At 36.5% G+C, this 21,326-nt stretch overlaps 1 protein-coding gene across 2 annotated transcripts in view; it reads left to right on the top strand.

The window, feature by feature from the left end:
• Itga8 (integrin subunit alpha 8) overlaps nucleotides 1-21,326 on the top strand; it is a 171,465-nt gene that overhangs the window by 145,451 nt on the left and 4,688 nt on the right. Inside the window, exons 27-29 of one of the 2 annotated variants that reach the window (XM_003462769.5) lie at nucleotides 1,711-1,824; nucleotides 13,719-13,820; nucleotides 21,098-21,220. In XM_003462769.5, the coding sequence (XP_003462817.1) occupies nucleotides 1,711-1,824; nucleotides 13,719-13,820; nucleotides 21,098-21,220 (339 nt within the window). Of the gene's footprint in view, nucleotides 1-1,710; nucleotides 1,825-13,718; nucleotides 13,821-14,557; nucleotides 19,955-21,097; nucleotides 21,221-21,326 lie in introns of those variants that run through there. The other variant, XM_063237857.1, reaches the window with a different exon arrangement.

The following is a 21,326-nucleotide window of genomic DNA, read 5'->3' as shown; positions in this document are numbered from 1 at the left end:
ACTGCTAGCCTGGCAGTTACACTCCATGAGTGGGATGGGTGGTACTCATGTCAATTAGGATAGATAGAAAACTAAGAGTCCTCACAGGTGCCAGGAAACACTGAGCTTTGCAACCTCCTTTTCCTGTTAAAGAAACCTCACTTATCAACTTTGCTAGTATAAGGACATTTCAGTCATCTGTACAGTGGACTCTTGACTCTCAAATTGAATCAGTTTGGGAGGCTGGTTGTGACTCAAGATGGTTATATGTCAAGACTATTTTTCCCGTAAGAAATGATGGAAATACTCATAGTGCATTTCAAACTCCCCAAAGCACCTCTTAACTAACATTTTTATACTAAAAAGTATAATTTTATACTAAAGAGTGTAAAAAGTATAAATTATATAATCTATGTAATTTACCAGAAACACCAGTAATTTTCCTAATATATTCACCAAAAAGTTATAAAATGTGCCTAGTTTACGAGAAATAATAGTTTTAGATTGTACTCACCATTCAAGCTGTTATATCTGGCTTGCAGGAAGGAAAGATGAAATGGAAAGTGGTTATTTTTAGGAAGGAGCGTCCCCTTCCATAAGAACATACGGAATCTGGGCTCAGGCTGATGCTTACATACACTCACATATGCTTTTCCAGCATCATGAGTCTGTTCACAATAGCACAAGGGCAGAATTTCTCTGATACACATTGCTAATTGTTTTGTTTTTAGAGAGTTCTTCAGTGCTCAAAAAGGTTTCTAATGGTTTATGTTCCTTGGATTGTTCTGTAGCTTATCAGTTTCATTAAAGTGAAATGTCTCAGTCAAGAATATCACATAATATCCAATCATTTTATTTTTATTGAGCACCAATAGTCCATTGGCAAGTGCTTGAGTCATGTAGCACTTTTAAATAAGAATAGGATACTTCTATCTGTATAAAGCACTTACATGCCTATAAAAAAGAATAGTGCACAAGATAAATTCACATCAATGAGAGTTACACACAGAAAAGTAGCATTTTCTACATGTCACACAGTAAATAGATTTTGGGGTACCCACTTATTTCCACACTGAGTTCCAATCAGAAAATATAATTTGATGGACAGAAGGTTGTCACAGCAAACACTTTCCAGTATTCATTTCATGTATTCAAAGTGATACGTGGTAAGCTGAGCCACTCTAAGAACTAGTTTACAAAAAGCTAATGAATGGAACTCACAACTGGGGCTGCTACCAACCAGGAAGTCATTTCAACAGGAGAAGAATGTGATGGAATAAATGGTCATCCAAGCCTCAGTGACTTTAAGTCTTTGAGGTAACATGAACTTCAGGGGCTTCTCTGCATCCCTTCCAGACTTAGCAATGTAGCATCAGATCTTATGGATATCTGTATGAAACATCTTCCTGAGTTCTGGGAAAATGAAACAGAGCTCTGCAAGCTGCAGGAAGATAGTTTAAAGCCTTACAAAGAAGTGTGAGTTTCACACTGTATTTGTGCTCCATTTTATCTGTTACCGCTCAAGTCTGCAAATCATTGTGACCACCACACTGTTCTCTTCCTTGGTTGTTCCAATGTATTTATTCTTTCTTTAAATCAAATGTTAAATTAAATTTTCGGGTAAGGCAATGATTTCTAAAGAAATAAAATATAAATAAATTGATCACAGTGTTGATTCTCGGCCACTGCTGAGAGAAACTGATGGCCTGCTGCTGCTGTTGTATTTTCCAGAACTGTACAAATATCGAGTGTTTACAGATTTCCTGCGCAGTGGGACGACTAGAAAGAGATGAAAGCGCTGTTCTGAAAGTCAGGTCACGACTATGGGCCCACACGTTCCTGCAGGTAATAAAAATCATTAGTCTCTGAGACTCAGCAAAAAGCCTTTTTTAAACAATTTAATTGTTTTAATGTTTAATTTTTATTTTGTCTAAAATACTGATTTTTAATTTCAATTTAAAAAGTTTTAATATAAATGTTTTATCTGTTTAATTCATAAATGTCTTAAAGGAAATTCCCGTACAGTTGAGCCAAGGTTCATTGGTCATTTGCCCAGCAGACGAAGGCAGTTCAGCCTCCTGAGGTGCCATGCCTTCTGGTCATACCTTAGAGTCATAAAAATGGACTTAGCTCCTCACTGTGTGCCCAATGCCAGGCACAGAGTAGGTCCTCAGTGACTACCAGCCCACAGGAGGTTAGTGAGTCTGGAAACACAATTCAAGTCATACGTTCTGAAAGCTTAAAGCAGAAAAGCTGAAAAGAAATTGTTCTAGAAAGTTCCTCTTATCAGGTAGGCCTAAAATCTAGGCTCCAGCCAGACCAGCTTTCCAGCAAAGTGGTTTTGGTGATTATACTTGGCTCAGTGCTTTTCCTCATCTCTGGGTGGCATCTAAAACTATCTTGGATAAGCCCACTGAGTGATGCAATTTTCTAAGTCTATTATCTCTTTTACACTAAGATCTTACAATTCAATTAACTGATACTGCTATGTTAGGACCTTGTTGTTTGGGCAAGATTTTTTTTTTAAACTAAATTACGCCCTTTACCAAGTGTATGTATTCTTGTTTGCATTTTAACTACATGAAAACTCCTCTGGTTAGTTTTGCCATGGACAATCAAATACTAAAATCCCTTTGAATTCACCTATAGAGTATTTTATTTCTCTAGATTTCCATTTCTATAATGTAAAATACTTCTATAGTCACATTTATCTTTTGATTTCATTTCTAAAATCAACGCAAGGTAAACTGAAGTTATTTTTTAGGTTGTTTTGAAGCCAGCCTAAGGCAGGGTTTCTCAGTACTATTAACATTCTGGGTTAGACAATTCTGTTTTGTTGGAGACTCCCCATTCATTTTAAAATGCTCACCAACATCACTCACTAGAAGCCAGGAACATCCCACATACATTGTGACAACCAAAATGTCACCAGATTTTCCCAGTATTTGCTGGGGAAAAAGTTTTCCTTCAGACTTCACCTCAAGAGAAGTACAGAGCCCAGTGTATTGGCTCTTTAATTTTTTTCTCCTGTGGGCAAACCATTATTCATTTATTCATTCAACAAATGGTTATGGAGCTCCTGCTATGTGCCAGTCACATCTTGTATGGGGAAATAGTAGTGGATCAAGCAGACAGGGGTTTTGCCATAGCTTAGTTGTATGATGCTGGCTCAGGGTTTTTGAACTGGGTGATACAGTGGACATGGCAATGGAGATTACAGCCAGCTGAAGGACTGACTGAACCTGAAGGATAGGACAGCCCATAAGCTGCTCAAAGACAAGCATAGAAGGTTAGTGTTTGCTGTGGCAAGGAGGCGAGATCCTATGTGAACCTCTTGAGCTACCTCAAAAGCTGGGCTACTATAGATGCCTTCCACTAATCTGGAGGCATAGCTCAGTGATAGAATGCTTGCTCAACATGTGGGAAGCCCTAGATTTGATCCACAGCACTGCAAAACTAAAATCAATTTCCTACTTTTGAATGGAATTTATCTTAAAGTTGGATGGAATTTATCTTAAGGTACAAACAATGCATCTTGTTTGTTTCTAGTTCAATGAAACTAGGAATAAGCCACATTATAATAACCAATATGCTAGATTCCGAAGGGTGGTGTAACAAACTATCACAAGCTGACTATCTTCAAGCAACAGAAATCTACCCTCTCACAGTTCAAAAGGACAGACGTGCAAAACTAAAGTGTCAGAGGAGCTGATTCCTTCCTGAGTCTCTCTCCCAGCTCAGTGGCTACCACATCCTTTTCACACTGGCTGTGAACACCATTCCAAGCCTGCCTTTGTGCGAAAGTCACCTGCATGTCCTTGTGTCTTCCTTCTGTCTCTTATAAAGATACTCTTGTTGGATTCAGAATCCATTTTAATCCATACAACGTCATATCAAACCCTACCTTAATCAAGTCTGCAAAGATACCCGTTCCAAATGAGCTCATACTATTTTTGTTTTTGTTTCACATTTCTTTTATTAATACATGCTGTGATGCATAAAATATGTTTATCCTATGAGATTGGAATGGCTATGACTTTGAATGGATTACCCCTAACCCCATTGTGAAGAGGGATTGTTTTGAGCTGCAAATAAAATATACAATATAGTTAATTATATAAAATTAATATGGAAACAGCCATTTTAAATAGTGATATATGTGATTAATATTATGAGCAGCAAAAGTTATTTGATGTATTTTTGTGTTTTTCGTTCTACACTTGCTAAAAGCTATTTTATTAAATCATTTTACAAAATAACATAACAGGCCCAAACTTAATAATTACATAAGAAAATTTACATCTGCTTAATAACAATAAGTCTCTGTCTTCACAGGCACATAGGCAAGGAGGGAGGTTGAAATCAATAATCACTGCGTTTTACTGGCCAAGTCACACAGAAACATGTAGCATGCGAGACACTTTGGTTTGGATTTGACTGACTGTAGGCGGAGGAAGTGGAGTTGGTATTGTAATCTCCCTTACAAGCGTTCCATTGTCACCTACACAGCTGATTCTTGTGCAATCAGCCATGAAAAATATCACTAAACATCACACAATGATGATAAAAGTTTATGACTCTGTGGGGTGTGCTCATTAGCTATCTAAGGCAACATGCAGCTCTCATACCACAGGTCGGATGTGTCTACATTACAACGAGCAATCTTATATCCTAAAGGGGAAAATATGTAAAAGATAGGCAATAAGGAACAGGGAGGTAGTTCTTTTGTAAAAGAGAAGTGGACCAAAAAATGGAAGGAAGGAGGAGGGAGAGAAAAGTAAAAGAATGAAAGAAAAAGAGTTGAGATGTGTTATGTGCTTGTACCAACTTCCCATGGAGAATGCATGTACTGCAAATACACATCAACAAAAAAATTGAACAAAAAACCTCACATATTAGGGGCTGGAGATTTAGCTCAGCGGTATAAGCACCTGCCTTGGAAGCAGGCAGTCGTGAGTTCGATCCCTGGTACCGATAAAAACGAAAAAGACAAAAAAAAAAAAAAAAAAAAAAAAAAAACCTCACATATGTACTAGCAAGCTTTGCTACTCCATTTTGGTGCAAGATTGTAAAACTTTCTTTATTAAATGTGCTTAAAATACTTCATCATAACAGAATGGGAGGAGGTCACTAGGCATTTTTGGTTATAAATGTGGTTTTTCCATTCACTATATACTTTTTCCATTTGCTGTAAGATGAATCATTTGTAATCTTGGGCAAATTTTTGAATCAGAGTTAATTTAGTGTAGATTATTTTGCTATTTGGTACATACTGATAAAAGTATGTATGAATGAATAGGTGAGCATGTTTTTGCACTGTATACACACATATTTGTGAACTCTGGAGGAAAGTGTGTGGAAAACAGCATAGATACACTAAAATCAAATTCTAGGAGTGAGGACCCTGACTGAAATTAAACAGAATTTTTTGTGTACTTTTAGTGGATTCCAGTCAGGAGCCCCGAGTTCACCTCTATTCTTGAACTGCTGTGTTCAAGACACTTAGCCTTTATGGGCCTTAGTTTCTTCATTTGTGAGATGAAGTGATAGATGGAAGACTCCTCCTGTTCTAAAAGATTTACCATCTGGAAACAGCTCATCTGGAATCTGTATTGATATGTTATTTAGCTATGTTATTTATAGTTTTTATTCTGCATAGCTTAAACCAGCAATAACTTCATATACTTTATTAATAGCCTGTTTTGTATTGTGTTGACACTTTGATTGACTGAAAACATACTACATTCAAATAGTTCTGTAAACTTAAGGAACAACCACCCTTCCCAAAGAGGTCTGTCTGGGAAGAGCCAGGTGTCTATTGAGTGATGGCCAGGTAGCTAAGCACCCAGATAAATCCTTGTATATGAATTACTCTTTTAAATCTTACAGAAGTACTGTGGGATACATACTTCTATAACCAACTGCACCCTACAAAGGAGCAAATGGAGGTTTAGTGACTTTTCCATGGTCACATAGCAATAAGAGGAGGAATATGTGACTTTTGTTCTGTATATAGTACCATGCTATACTGCTGAACTATAGATCACCATGTAATAATAGTCTATGATACATTTTAGACCACAAACACTAAGCTGTAGATTGCTAAACTATAATTCATAGATTACAATAACCAATGACAGAAGTTTTTGAATATCCTGTATTAAAGCTTTATAACTTTGAAAAGATCTATATATTTAACATGCTGTTTCAGAATTCAGTAATGAAAGTGTAAATCTCGAGTTGTACCACTCAGTGCAGTACAGTAGTAGCCACATGTGACTATCTAAATGAAAATATTTAAGTGAAATTAGTCACTCACTTCCGTGATTTCACTCTTCACATTTCAAGTGTTCGATAATCACAACCATGAGTTCTCTATAGGATGGTGGAAATAAAGTAGGTTTTCATCCCTAAAAAATTGGGCTGCAAGATTTTGAAACTTTAGCGAAGTATATTTCCCTTCAGACTTGCAGCATTCCATCAAGTTCCTTTTAGTATCCTTGAATGAAGAGCTGGGTTGGATTTAATATTGGCTTTCTGACTTTCACTATGTCCCCTCATCAAGTAAAAATGAGGCCCCTTTTGCCTTGTCACTGTATCATCTGCCACCTCTAAGGGAAGACCTTTCTCAAGTCTTGCACTAAGTGCAATGCTACAGGTTTGAATAAACATGACAGCTTCTCTCTCTCCCAGCCAGCCAGCAATGTCAGCAAAATGATGTAATGCTCAGACCTAGGAGTTAATGTATTGGCTTTAATTCAAAGCTTAGATATACACATGAACCATACAAGTAAACTTTTGGATTCTGAACTACTAAACAGATAAAACAGGAATTCTGCTATATGCAGTTTAAAAAAAAAACCCTTGGGGGATTGTGTCAAGAAGCTTTTTGGAAGCTGGATTTGGAGGAAACCTCCCTCAAATTTATTTAGAGCTGACACCAGAGTCGAGCTGCTCTGAGGCAGGAAGAACATGTATCTTGGATTCTCCCACCCATGCCCTGTAGCACCTGAGTCAGGCAAGCTATGCATCCCACTTGGAATGGAAGAAACAACTAAGGTCAAGTGCTAGGCTGGCTTGGGCCACGGTCTGTTGACTATTTGGAGCAAAGCCAGTCAAACTAAATAGCAAACAAATCATAACAAATTGGCTCTTAGGGCTTAAGACTGATTACCCTAAAACAGCAGGCATTGTGGAAATGCAAAAATGTTTTCTACCAGAGAACGTGACCAAGAAGCAACTTGAAATGCTTTTCGGTGGAGTCTTGGTAAGGTCATTTTAACTGGTCAGTTTGAGATGCAAAGTGTGGATGCTTTTGTGGAGAATCCTATCCCCACATCTGCTCACAGCCAGCTAATGGACCGGAAAGGCCTTCCATGAGGAGCTTCGGCTCATATTTTCTCAGATGTTTGGTTTTTCTCCCAAACTCTTGCCATACCCCAACCCTATATGTTCAAACCCCAGACCCATCTGGTAGACTCTTGCACTGCTGGCAAAGAGGTGAACATTTCATTGTCTACCTTTCTCAAACTCTCTCTAGGGGTGATGGTAAGGTTTTCATACAAAGGACGAAGCCTTAATATTTTAAGTTACTCAGAAGTGAGGTTCCCTCTCTGCTCTGAACTATGCCATAACTTGATTCCTTTCAGTTTAACAAGCTCTATAATTCAGGAGACCAAGGGACAGGGACAAGTCCACAGGATCATTGTGAATCCTTTATTCCTTTTTCAAGACCTTGGCCAACACGATTAGGTCTTTTTGCATACAAACTTATTCCTAAAAGGAAGACAGCTTCAGAAGTCTAATCAAGACAAGTCCTCTCTCCTATCTTCTCCCTCCTCTCTCCTTCTTTTTTCCTTTTTCAGTACTGAGGATTGAGTCCAGGGTTTACATTGAGGTATATTTGTACTTCTCTTTATTTTTTTTTTTAATTTTGAAACAGGGTCTTACTAAATCAGTAAATTGCTCAGGTTGGGATCAAACTTGGAATCCCCTGGCCTCAGCCTCCCACAGCATTGGGATTACAGTTGTGTTCCACCATGCCAAGTTGGGATGATCTTTCTTATTTCTTCTGCTAATACAAACTAGATCCCTTCAGTACCATCCAGTTATAACCCCGATACCTTGTTTGAGGCAGGCTCAGTGACGTTTCCTACTTTAAGGAAATGAGTGACAAGTTTTCTTCTATTTTGTAGTGGAAATGTGCAGAAGAAACAAACATGTATGCCAAGAAGACTTTGCAAAGCATTCTATATATGAGATTAGTTCACCTTCTGAGAATACTACATGTGGATCTTTGTGTAATTATCTGATCATTTCCTTGCCTTTAAGGAAAGTTTAAAAACAATAATTTCTGTTAAAATGACCTATGGTTTCTTGAAAGATGTTCCATAAAATTTAGGATTTCAGGTAAGAAAGAAACTTTAAAAAGATAATTTCAATAAAAAATTATTTTCACTGCATATTTCAGAAAACCCCAATTATAAATTTCTTAATGATATCTTTCTATGCTAAACTTTTACCATTTAATTATTTCTGGCATACATTTTTTGGTATTAGTATATGTAAAGACTAAGCAAAAATATGTCATTTTAATATTTTCAAAGCGGCATAAATTTGGAAACCATAATTGGACTTTTTAAATCAGATCCACTCTTTGTAAATAATCTAGGCACCCTAGAGGACTAATTTTCCTAATTTACAGCTTTTCATTGGCTAGACAGAATAATGAATTTCCCATTTATATTCCATTGGTTTGCTTAGAGTCACTCTGCCTTTTGATTGTCAATTAACTAAGTGTTAGAAGAAAGGTATCTTGGGGAATTCTAAGCCAATACAGCCTAAATAACAATCGTATATTCCTTTTATCTGAGCATTTCATCTGCTGAAATGAAAGAGAATAATTTTTCAGTGAAACAGGACCTTTCATTATAGTTCAGGGAAAAATGATTCTTTTAGACTGCAAGACACTCTATCTCAGCAGGAGGTAAATGGAGAGAAAGTTGTTCTAAATTGTGCCATTAAAGAAGAAGGGTCTACTAGAGACCGCTGGTAATTGAGGGATTGTCCAAACAATACATAGCATGAAGAGAGTCAGATTAAAAACAACTTCTATCAGTATTCTGAAGGCCTTCTAAGGGAAGAGTTACTTCTAGGGATATATATATATAGATAGATAGATAGATAGATAGATAGATAGATAGATAGAGAAAGAGAAAGAGAGAGAGGAAGGGAGAGAGAGAGAAAGTTACTTTTAGGAATGAGAAAGAGAGACACAGAGAGACAGAGACAGAAACAGAGACATAGAGAGTGAGAGACAGGGAAAGACCATTGCTGCATGTTTACCCAAACTTCTAGGTCAAATTTTTATACTTCTACAGTTTTTATTTATTTCAGTCTTAGAAGTCTAATGCCAAAGAGGAATGCATTGCTGGAAACACTTGCATGCATACACACTGTGTATTAGGGTTTTATTAGTTTTATCACATAATCCAGAAGGAGGTAAATATTTTCTCTTTTCTAATACAGACTAGAAAGTTTACAATTCTTAATTGGCAATACTTGCTGTATTGTTTGTTTCTGTGCCTGTAAGAAACAAGCAAACAGGCCAGTAAAAGAGATTTTTATTTCAGTAAACCCTAAATGAGCCTCTGTCCTTCAATTACTGCTTAAAGGGGAAAACTCCTTTACACTAGAAAATGTCATCTGTGATTTCTTGAGCTTGTTCACCTCACAATGCTTAGTTTCTGGTAAATGTTGATTATTTAAACAAAGGCTCATCAAATGCATATGCTCTTAAAAATAATTACCAAAAAGAAATTAAATGACTCAAAGGTGGGAAAGGGAGAGATATTGCCATAGCCAGACATGCTTTGGTGTTTAATCAACTCAGAAGCTTTTGCTCCTTCATATTGATTGCCAACTCTGTAACTTTTATTAGTGCTGTTATTATAAGCAAACCACATTTTAAGCCTACAAGCATAAAATAGAGACAGCCAGTGTGCTACAAACCACGGTTTAAATGAGGCAGTAATGACAATTCATCAGGCATTTTCTGAGAGTTAATAGCCATCTGGGGCAAGATGAAGGTTGAAGATATTGTCAAGAAGCCTCTGCTTTTTCAGTCCTCAGTTGCCTCTGGGAGTGACTGCTAGTACATGAGTCGGTTACTGTACAGAAGGGAAGCTTAATTTTAACATAAGAATAACAGTAGCTATTTTGTAAAGAGCACAACTGAAATCATTCCATTTTGAAACTAGAATCAATATTACTACATAAATAATTATTTCTCATAAATAAAATACTCACATGCAGCATGCAATTAATTTACAATGTAAAACTAGCATATCTTTAATACCAGCCCAGTTGTTCCTGAGCTACAAACGTGCATTTTGCATTCTTTGGATCTCCAGCGCATTCTGTAAGTGAAAAAGATGTCCCTTTTTCCAGTTGAAAAGGGTAGAAGAAACTTTGCTTTTTAGAGAACAGATTTAAAATAAAGACGAGATTGAGCTATAAGTCACAGTCCTTATGGGTTGCCTCTCATCTGATCTGCTTAGGCCTTAGGCTTGTGTCACTCTGCAAGGTTGAGTTAGCTAATAAAGGTGACAGCACATCAGACTGGCCTCCACTGATATCACCTCCTTCTCAGGTAACCAAAATTCAGTAATTTAAAAAATTAAGCCTTGTATGAGGTGCTGTCATATAGATAAGATGTAGTTTAAACAGTCATCGAAAGAGGAAATCACTGGATATGTGACTTTAGCATGCATTTTGTCTAAAAAGAAAACAGCCCACATGCAGTAATTTCACCAGCACTGCCTACACCTTCCATTTAGTGTCATCAAATTGGGGAGAAAAATACACTAATGTATCACTTAACATCACTTAATGACACGGATATGCTTAGAGAGATATGTCAGTAGGAAATTTGTTATTGTGCAAACATTATAGAGTGTATTTACTCAGACTGAGGCAGCTACGATGCCAGTTGGCAATAATGTTTTCTGGAACTGCCATTGGATATGTGCCCATTGTTGTCCAAATCACCATCATGCGACTCATCAATGTAAAATACAAAATAAAAATCCCACAGTATTAAACTCCCAAAAAATATATTTCAAATAAGGTCTCATGTCAGACTTACTGAATCAGAACCTCTGAGACGGATCAGAGGTATTTCTGAGACTTCACTGAAGCCCAGTGGCTTGTGCACCACTGAAACCAGCAGTCAGTACTGGAAATGAATGGAACCTGTGAAGAATTCATCTAAAAATTTCCTCTAAGAAACAGTTGTCTCCACATTCTACTTGCAGCAGTTCAAATCCTGCATTTTTTTGTGTTAAGGAAGTTTCATAATCATAAATGTGGAATCAAGTAAGAAGAAAGTCTTCTCCCGAGAGCTAACACAGAAGTGAAGTCCTCACATAGTTTGTTTAGGAAACATATGACATCAAAAAAGAGAAAAATCATTCCCTATCATTTTTGTTGAACTTTAAGATTAATGAAAGCTTTCTATATGAAGTTTTGGGAACACGAGGTTGCTCCTGAGTATCCAATTGTGGTCTTTACCCTCAGAAGTTTATTAGTAGCATTTCTCTATCTGCCAGTGAGGATGTAAGGAAATGAGATAAAAATCACCTACTGCACACAAAACTTGATGAGCACTGTTTTCTATATATGATGGAACAATTCTCAAACATACGAATAAAAATCCAACTTTCAGTTAAGAGAAATGCCGTTATCATCAGAAGAATGAAATCTTTCAAAAATGTTTTTCCAAATGAATGAAGTTATTTACTCTATTCATTTGAAAAATGAAAGATGAAAACAGAACAGCAATCAAAGCTATAACAATTCCAGGTGTATAAAGTCTATGACCTGTCTTTATGAAGTACAGAAAATAGGGCTCACTAAAGGGACAAAAAAACTTGCCACAAAGAATAAATGCACTTTGTAAAAGTATTTGAACAAAATGATTACAATCCAAGTTGTGTTATAGACATTGATGTGTTAGTAATTGTCTAATAAAATGCTCTCTGAAATGAAGACCAAAAGCTCTGAACTATAGAAATTTCTATTTTTCATGATGTCAATGCTTCCACTATGGCTGATTTCAGGCCACCAATATCAGTCAAAGACAGATCTGGGAAGACACACACTGAGTAGCTCACCACTATATAGTATTTCCCCTTAGAGATGCAATAGATATAAATAACATAAGGAGTATGGTAATAGTAAATTATAATATAACAGAAAGTATTGAGTATATATTATTTTCCTAGAAATATAATACTTAAATCTACATTGACATAATTTAAAGTTTAATAATATGTTTTTTAAAGAGGTGGCTTCAAAATTTCTGAATTTTATGGGCTGGGGGTTTAGCTCAGCGGTATAAGTGCCTGCCTCGAAAGCAGGCAGTCGTGAGTTCGATCCCTGGTACTGGTAAAAAAAATGAAAAAGCCAAAACAAAACAAAACAAAAAAAAAATTCTGAATTTTAAGTAGTTGGTCTTCCAGCACCATTCTGAGCCCAGCTATAGCACAGCACTGATAGATCTAATTATTGTCTCAGATTGAGGCTACTACAGATACTGAAGTTCTCAAGGCAGCCTTTCTGAGTCACTTCTACATGGTCTCTCTCTCTCTCTCTCTCTCTCTCTCTCTCTCTCTCTCTCTGTGTGTGTCTGGAGTAAACAGTTAATAAAAGAACCAATATAGGAACAGTTACCAAAGACCAAAGACCTTTGGCAGAAAATTTCAGTCAGAAATGCTGTGTTCTGCAGGTCAGGGATTCTAAAGTGGGGCCATTTTGCTCCCCAGGAGCATTTGGCAATAACTAGAGGCTTGTCACAAATGGAGCATCTAGGAAGAAGCTAGAGATATTGTTGAGCATCCTACCATGCAGAGGATAGATTCCTGCTCAGCTTCTAACACTAATAGTGCTAAGGCTCAGAAACTTGCTCGAATCTTCTGTATATTCAAAGATTCTCATTTCTTTAAAATTGAGTACCAGTCCCTCTCCTAAAATATTTTCCTCTACCAGATGACAAGAATTGTATAATGGACTATGTCTTCTCTTTGGTCTTCACTAGTAATAACTGTTTTAATTTTTCTTCCTATTCCTTTTTCAGAACCACCATTTTATGGTAATTTTTTATTTTACCTTTGTACATGAGTTTCACTAACGACAAATTAGCTTTAAAAATAAGAAGCAGGTAGATGATAGATGGACGGATGGCTGTATGGATAGATAGATGGAAGGGACAAAGCAAGTTAAAGAGAGAAAGAAGAAAGAAGGAGAAAGAAATTTTTCTTTAGAAATAAAAAACACCAGAAGCAATTGGGGATGCATCACATCCATTTTCCTATCAGTGACTCAAGCTGATTTTTCTTAATGGCAGAGTAATATTCTATTGTGTATAAATATCACATTTTCTTTATGCTTCCATCTTTTAATGGATATATAGAGCAAAATAAAAGATATTAGGAAATAGGGAGATACATCTTTCTGGAATGAAAGGAGATCAAGAGGTGAAATGGGAGCGCGGGGGGAAAGGGGATGAAAAAGGAATGAAGATGTGTTCTGTACCTGGACCAACTCCACACAGGGAACATAGATACTATGTAATGCAAACATTTACAGTATAATAAAAACTGGAAATGATCAGGTGACTACCAGTATAACTTGTAAAACCTTTATAGGAAATACATTTAAATACATATTTGTGTTTTCAGAGGAAAAACAATCCCTATGCTCTCGCATCCCTGGTGTCCTTTAAAGTTAAGAAGATGCCTTATAGAGATCAACCAGCAAAACTTCCAGAAGGAGGCATAGCAGTGAGTATCTCTTTAAAATACAAAAAGACAAATGTAATAGAAATTAAATATTTTTAACCACTATGCAACATGTATTTGGTTTAGCTGAACACAGGGTTTCAAGAAAATTTTCCTGTTTTCACATCACTTTTATTTCTATCTAGAAATTTCTTAGTGCCTTTTGACCTAGTTTTGATTAATTAATTAATTAATTAAATTAATAATCAAACTCATGATCTCGCACTTGCTGGGTCGGCTCAGTGCCACTGAGCTATATCCCTGGCCTGGTTTTAAACTTTTGATATAACATCTAGCTAAGACATTTATGGAGCAGGACTCAGACCACTCAGCATTTTTTATCAAACCATTTTGACTTGGAGGAGTCCAGATAGCAATGATCACTATACCAAAATTAGTTTTGTTTTAATGATAACAAGATAAGTCAGATGCAGAGGGAAAAAATTCATCCTTAGGGGAAGCTGGTCTGCACTGGCTGGCGAATTTGAGAAACTCATTTTTCCTTCTTGTCTGAAAAACCACCAATATGATTGCAAAGAATATAAAAATATACTATGTACTTCTCTTCAGTGAAATGTCATATTTTAAAAACCTAAGGCTATTAAATCTCACTGACACCTAAGTATCTGTTACAGAACAACTTCTTACTTCCTTAGCAACATGGCCAGGCTGTGCAGAGCAGAAGGTAGCATAGGAAAGAAAGGTCAGCAGCCACTGTTACCAAAATTCTCTTTTTCCAGTTGCATGGAAGTTATCAGAAACCTCTGAAAAATAATGTCAAGATTTCAGCTTTCATCTCTTGGTCATTCCATGGATATTCATAATACCTATCTGGAACTCTTGGTCTTTGTTATTCAATGTATGGTTTTTTAAAAGACCAAAATCTTCAGTGTCACCTGGAAGAGGATTAGAAATACAGAAACAAGCTTCATTCCAAACCAGCTGAGTTCAAAGCTGCATTTTATCAAAATCATCAGAACATCTGCATGCACAGTCATGTTTGAGGAGCACTATTTTATAGGCGGTGTATAAACTTTCCTGTTGTCTTCTCTTTGCAGCCCAGGTCTTCAGACTTCATTGTAATAATGTTTGTAGCCAATCTAACATTTAACAGTTTAAATTAATCTACTGATTAGTGACTCTCAGCTTTGAGCACACAACAGAATCATTCCTTATTCAAAGAGATACAAATATATAAATGGTAAGAAGACCTCACCTGAAGTATCTGACCTTAGGGGCCCTGCTTCTGTGCTTTAAAAGAGTCACAAATGCAAATCCAGTATTGAATCCAGGTTGTCTTGGGCATCACCTGGGAGACACCAACAACTGAAAAGAGGAGAGGTTTATTTGGCTCACGGTTTTTGGAGGGTTCAGTCAATAGTCTGCTGGCTCTGAGGCAAGAAGGGCACGGTAAAAGGGCCTAGTGGAGGAAAGTTATTCAACCTTTGCATCCAGGAACCATAGAGAGAAAGGAAGAGTGGGAATAAAATATACTAGTCCAGATTCGACCACCACTAACTCACTTGCAACCAGGCCCCACCCATTAACAACACATTTTTACTATGAACTCATCTGTGAATTAAACCTCTAATTCATATGTACACCTGTCATCAACTCACCTTTCAAATGCCTCATCTCTGATCATGAGAATTTGGGGGTACATGCTAGATCTAACCTACATCCGACTGCGAGTCATACTCACTTGGTGGAATTGTGAAGAAGATTAATAAAGTCATATACATAAAACTCTAGCATTGTACCTGGAAGAAGGAAGTCTCAATAAATGTCAATAATCTTTTAAAATATCTTTCCTTCTCTGGCTAAATCCAGTTAGCCCAAATTGGAAATGACACGAGATTTGTACAGACAGTGTATTCCAAAGTCAGCATGGCCACATCTTTCTTCATTTAGATCACTCTCTTTTTCTCACAAGCTGTCTTCTGTAGATTGGATTTATGATCAGCCCAGAAAACAGAGGCTTTGGATTTTAATATGAAGTATTCATCTGAAGAGGTTCAAAGGCTTGTTGCTCTAACGGAGCCAAATCCAGGCCCTTTGGTTTTCTCTGAGCACATGTTTCATAACAGAAACACATGTTAAAGTTGATACCACAAACACGACTGCCTCTTTCTGTGTTGGACACAGGTGATGGCCTGCTGTTCTCAACTATTTCAAAAGATCCAAAAAATATTCAAATACTTGCTTCCTCCACCTGTCCCACCTGTTACCTTACTGGAAAAAATGACCGATTACCTAATTTAGATGATTTACTATACCATATGTGTAAAGATTATTGGAAAGCATTTAGAAATCAAAGTGCTTTCAAAAATCTCCCAGTATTTAACTGGAGAAGATAGTGCCAGCAGAAATTTATCTATGTAGTACAGGGAAACAGTCTTTCTGTGGCTTGATTTGATAGAACTCCAGTTGGAGCAGGCAGAGATTTTATAGCAAGTTCTTGAAGACTGTAATTTTGCCTTCAAAGAATATTAGCAGAGGAGAATGGCTGTAAGGTCATATAATCAGGTGGAAAAGATAGTCTGAGGATTACCAGGATTCCCACGGGCTACTCAGAAAAGTCTTTGTAATGAGATAAAATAATATGTACTTGTTTTCCTAGACTCGTGTGTGAGATGCTTAGTTTTCTGGTACTTCCTTTTCAACATGGTCATAATGCAGCCATCACTTGAGATCTAAGTAAAATTCACACATGAAAAAAGCAGTTTCCATCTGCTACTTGCATAGCATCTCTGTTTATAACAAATGAACTTGTGACATGACATTTGTCCTGTTCAGAGGTGAGACAAAAGCTGTATGATTCAGAGGGATATGAATGAACAGAGTCATGGCAGTACAACAAAGAAGACACAATTCAACTATTTGAACAATTTTTTTGACTAACTAATAAACTTTGGTATTTGCATGCCATGCAACTATTATCTAACTCTGTATTTTATATTTGGAAGAAAGTATCGCTGCCTAGTATAATTGCAAAGATGATTATCATAAAATATTTGATGGAAATCCTTATTTAAAAAGCCACGTGTAGGAGCCAGGGATTTAGCTCAGTAAAAGTACCTGCCTTGGAAGTGTGAGGTCTTGAGTTTGATCCTCGGTACAAAGAAAAAAAAAAAAAGCCGTATGTAACTGTAAATACATTTGAATTGCAGAATTGTACCAAAATTTTGACACCTAAAAGTGTAATTCTTATATGAAACAATTGCTTGGAATGCAGATTTATTGTAAGGACTCTCTGTCTCAGAAGAGCTCTTTGAATGTTATTAAATGTGTATACAGCTGATCCAATCAATGTGTGTTATTATTTTGTTCCAAATGGCACTGCAGGTAAGCTATCTAAGTACAATTATTCAAATGTTCTTCTGACTCCACCGAAGTATGTTTACAGATTTTATGATACATAAATATAGATGTCAACATTAATTACAGTTGCAAAGACAAGGAAAGTTTTTCCCTCTGGGGATTTTTTTTTTGTCAAAATGTGCAAAAGCATAAATGTCAATGATAAAATGTAAACACATTAAAAGTTTATTTATGGCCTTTCAACCATAATAAAGAACAACAAGATTTATGACACAGTAATGGCAAGATTAAATGTTCCCTACTTAAGTCTAAACTACTTCCAAGTTAAGAACTTCACTCTCTGAGATTGTGGATAATGGTAAAAAGTGAGTTGTTAAAATTTTATGCTATTTGTTTCAGTAAGTAAATATTTTTGCTAAACAGAAAATGTATTAAAACACATTGTTGATTGATTGACATAGAAATAGATTTTCCCTCTAAATTGTAAGTACTCTACTTACTCAACATTAACATTCTTTTTAAAAGAAGTTGAGACATTGAGTCACAAGGTCTTGTTTGAAACCTTTAATACTATATGCATTCCATCTTCTGCCTTGGAACACTTTTTGATGAAAGAATTTTGTAATGAAGGGTTTAGTAATTCTGCTAATCTTGTCATTATGTGAAATTACACAAAATGCTATGGAGCTGTTCAGTCCAGTATGGTAATCGCTAGTCATATGTGGATATTTCAGTTCTGAAGCACAACCAATGGAACTAAAGAACTGAATTCAGAGTTTCATTTCACTTAAATAAACTCATTGAAATGAAAACTGAAATACTGAAGCATGTAAAACAGTTTCCCATTAAACACAGCTTTATTGATTTTTATAGAACTACATTTCAATTCTACTGTTGAGATTTTATCAACTAGTATATGTTGCTAACTAAAAATTCATACTGAATTTTAGAGATCATAAAACAATGCATAAAGGTCTTAAATTTTTATGTCAAATTATAAATATTTTATATCAACTACCCACTGAAATAGTCGGTTTATCATTAGCATATAATAGTTGCTATTTTGTGTTAAATAAATTATGTTAATAAATCTAATTAGGCAAATCAGGAGAGTTAATGTTCAGAAGGATCCAGAAGTAAATTTCTAGTTTGAAAATTTTGCCAAGTTAACAAGGCATACACATGGATTAAAAGTATGTGGTTTCTTTGATAGACTTAGAACATAGGAGAATGAAATGCTTTATTAAAAATAAACAAAATTTCCATGACTAGATTTCTCTCTCCTGAGTCATTATATCCAGGCTGCAATAAAAGATCACTGTTATCCCTTTTAGTTTCAAAGTTCCGAAATTCTTGTTGCCAAATTGTCTGTCTACTTCCAGCAAAGTTAGGTTAATTTTTTGTTGTTTTTTTTTTTTTTTTGTCTTTTTCCTTTTTATCGGTACCAGGGATCGAACTCACGACTGCCTGCTTGCAAGGCAGGCACTTATGCCGCTGAGCTAAATCCTCAGGTTAATTTTGAAATACTACTTCACACTCTTTCTCTGATTAGTGAGAATGTTAGGATTGAGTGGTGATGTCATGAGATGTAATTAACCCAGGAGAAAAGGTATGCGGAGAAATAACTATGTCCTAATTTGCTACTGTAGTCACAGACATGCAAAAGATCACTTTAGAACAAACTGCTTAAGCTATAGAATCCCGGTGGCATTGCAGTTACTTTTAGTCCTTGAAATAAAGTTCTTCAATATGTCTCTCAACATGCAGCTATGGCAAGCAGGTGTAATGCCATCATGGGAATGTCACACTTCTTAGTGATATGTCAGATGAAACAAGAGTTAACTTTAGCAAAGAGCACTAGTGAAGGCAAAAGGGGAAACTATAATGGTGAGAAGATTAAACCGAGTCACTCTTGTCACAGTGGGATGACCGCCAGGCTCCCTATTCTGTTGATTCCATTGTTCATTCTAGACAGAAATGATATTTGTGGCTAGAGAACTGAGTGAGTGGTGTGCTGCATAGAGGAAGCTGACTAAGATGGGATGAGGGGGAATAAAAACCAGGAGAAGCACAGAAGAGCATTATCAATGTGTTCAAATCTAGTTAAGAAGGCAGAGGGGGAAAGGGGAAGCATGGTTTAAGCCTACCATCAGAGTTTAGGTGATTTCCTGCGAGAAGAAATTCCAGAAGTGGTGACATTAGTCATGATTTCATTTTGTACTGTAGGGATGGTCTTTAGAATTATGGTCTAGTGTTATTGAGCATGTTTCAGGATTGAAAGTGGATTGTTTTAATCACATTTTAAAACTAGGAGCATATAGACCAATAACAATGCTTGCTATGCTATTAAACTAGATATACCTGTATTGGTAAATGATTTTTGGGTCCAAGAACAGATTTTTTTTCTCTTTTGTTTGACAACAGATTCTGGTAACATGGCTGGGACTTCCCTTGATTTGCCATGGAGGTCTGCAGCTTTTATGCACAAACTCCCAACATACAAACAATAGAAGTGCTCCTTCTGCCTACCTGAGGAGGGTGGGGAGGTTTTTAGACACTGAGCTTGCTTGTCCAGGTGGGGACATCTCATTTTCTTCCAGGCTCCTTTGGCATAGTGAGGAATGAAATGAACTCTAATCTCCAGAACCTCAGGTCAGTTCTGCACCTAAAAATGAATTTAGGATTGAAGGCTACTCCAACATTACAGGGCAATGTTCACTTTGTGCACTGTGGTGTCCATATAAATAACAATCAGAGAGCAATTCTGCAGGGAATAATAAGACTTGCTTGGGAGCCTAATAGCACAGCAATTGGAATATACATCCCACAGTAAACTATGCATTATTATTATTATTATTATTATTATTATTATTGGTACTGGGGATCAAACTCATGACCTTGCACTTATGAGGCAGGCACTTTAGCCACTGAGCTAAATCCCCAGCAAACTATGCATTTTAAAAGTAAGTTAAGGCAGGGAAATTTTTAATGGCAAAATGAGGAAGATTTCACAAGATATTTTAAAATAACAATCATTAGCCATGCAGGTTAATAGCAAAGGAGTTTGTATTCTGAAACTGAATAGATAGTTGCTAGGCAGACAACTTGCAGAAGCATTTTGTATGTCCTTGCGCGAGGTTATGGTCCAGGAAGAGTCTTTTGTCACAGTCACTATTAGACAATCATGCATCAGAACCTTTGTTTTTTTCCTTCCTTCCTTCCTTCCTTCCTTCCTTCCTTCCTTCCTTCCTTCCTTCCTTCCTTCCTTCCTTCCTTCTTCCCTTCCTTCCTTCCTTCCTTTTCTTTCATCTTTCTTTCCTTCCTTCCTTCTTCCTTTTTTCTGTTCTGTCCTGACTTTGTTTGTTAGGATTCACACAAGTGACTTCATTTCCATCTTTATGGACAGCAGTTGTGTCCATAAAGTGCAAAATGACTACCCTGAAGTTCTGAATTATCCTTATTGATAAGACATAGAATTTAAGAATAAAGAAACTGATACTGGCAGTAATTAAGGGTATTCATCGGTGTCTCTGGGACTCGATTTTCTTATCTATAAAATGAAAACATTCATTAAGTGATTCCTAACTCTCAGGCACATCCAGCAGTTCACATGTTCACCTCTCCGTGAGATGAGCACTGTGAGGAAATGCATATAGACTCTTCTTTTGGCCATGGTCACCATAAAGGGCCAACCCAATAGAAAGTCCTTCCTTTCCACCATGTTGGCTCCTGGTCCACTTCAGTTTTACTCTCAAACTCCTGATCTGCCAAGTCCAGGAATCTGCTTCTTCTTAAGAGGCCATATTTGACTGCTATAACCTCACAAATTTCCCCATGGATGATTTTCATTATTGCATAGATCCTTTCAGAATGATCCTCAGTACTATACTGGCAGTGACAACTGTGTTTCACCAAATGATTTTCAAATTCAAGCTCATTTGCTTAATTTTTCATTTCAGATTAAGACATCAGTTATTTGGGCAACTCCAAATGTTTCCTTCTCAATCCCATTATGGGTCATAATACTGGCAATACTTCTTGGATTGTTGGTTCTGGCTATTTTGACCTTAGCTTTGTGGAAGGTAAGTTGATTTCCTTTGTTATTCCTTCTTCTCTGCAGTGGCCACTGAGGAAGATACTTAAAAGGCTATCATTGGAGATTTTGAAAGATAATATTAAAGGCATAAT

The sequence above is a fragment of the Cavia porcellus genome, unplaced genomic scaffold (genome assembly GCF_034190915.1).
Source record: "Cavia porcellus strain 051 isolate PalLab524CR breed Dunkin Hartley unplaced genomic scaffold, mCavPor4.1 scaffold_27, whole genome shotgun sequence".
Lineage (NCBI taxonomy): Eukaryota > Metazoa > Chordata > Mammalia > Rodentia > Caviidae > Cavia > Cavia porcellus.
Note: the sequence above shows the minus strand (reverse complement) of the source record. Positions and strands in the feature narration are given on the sequence as shown.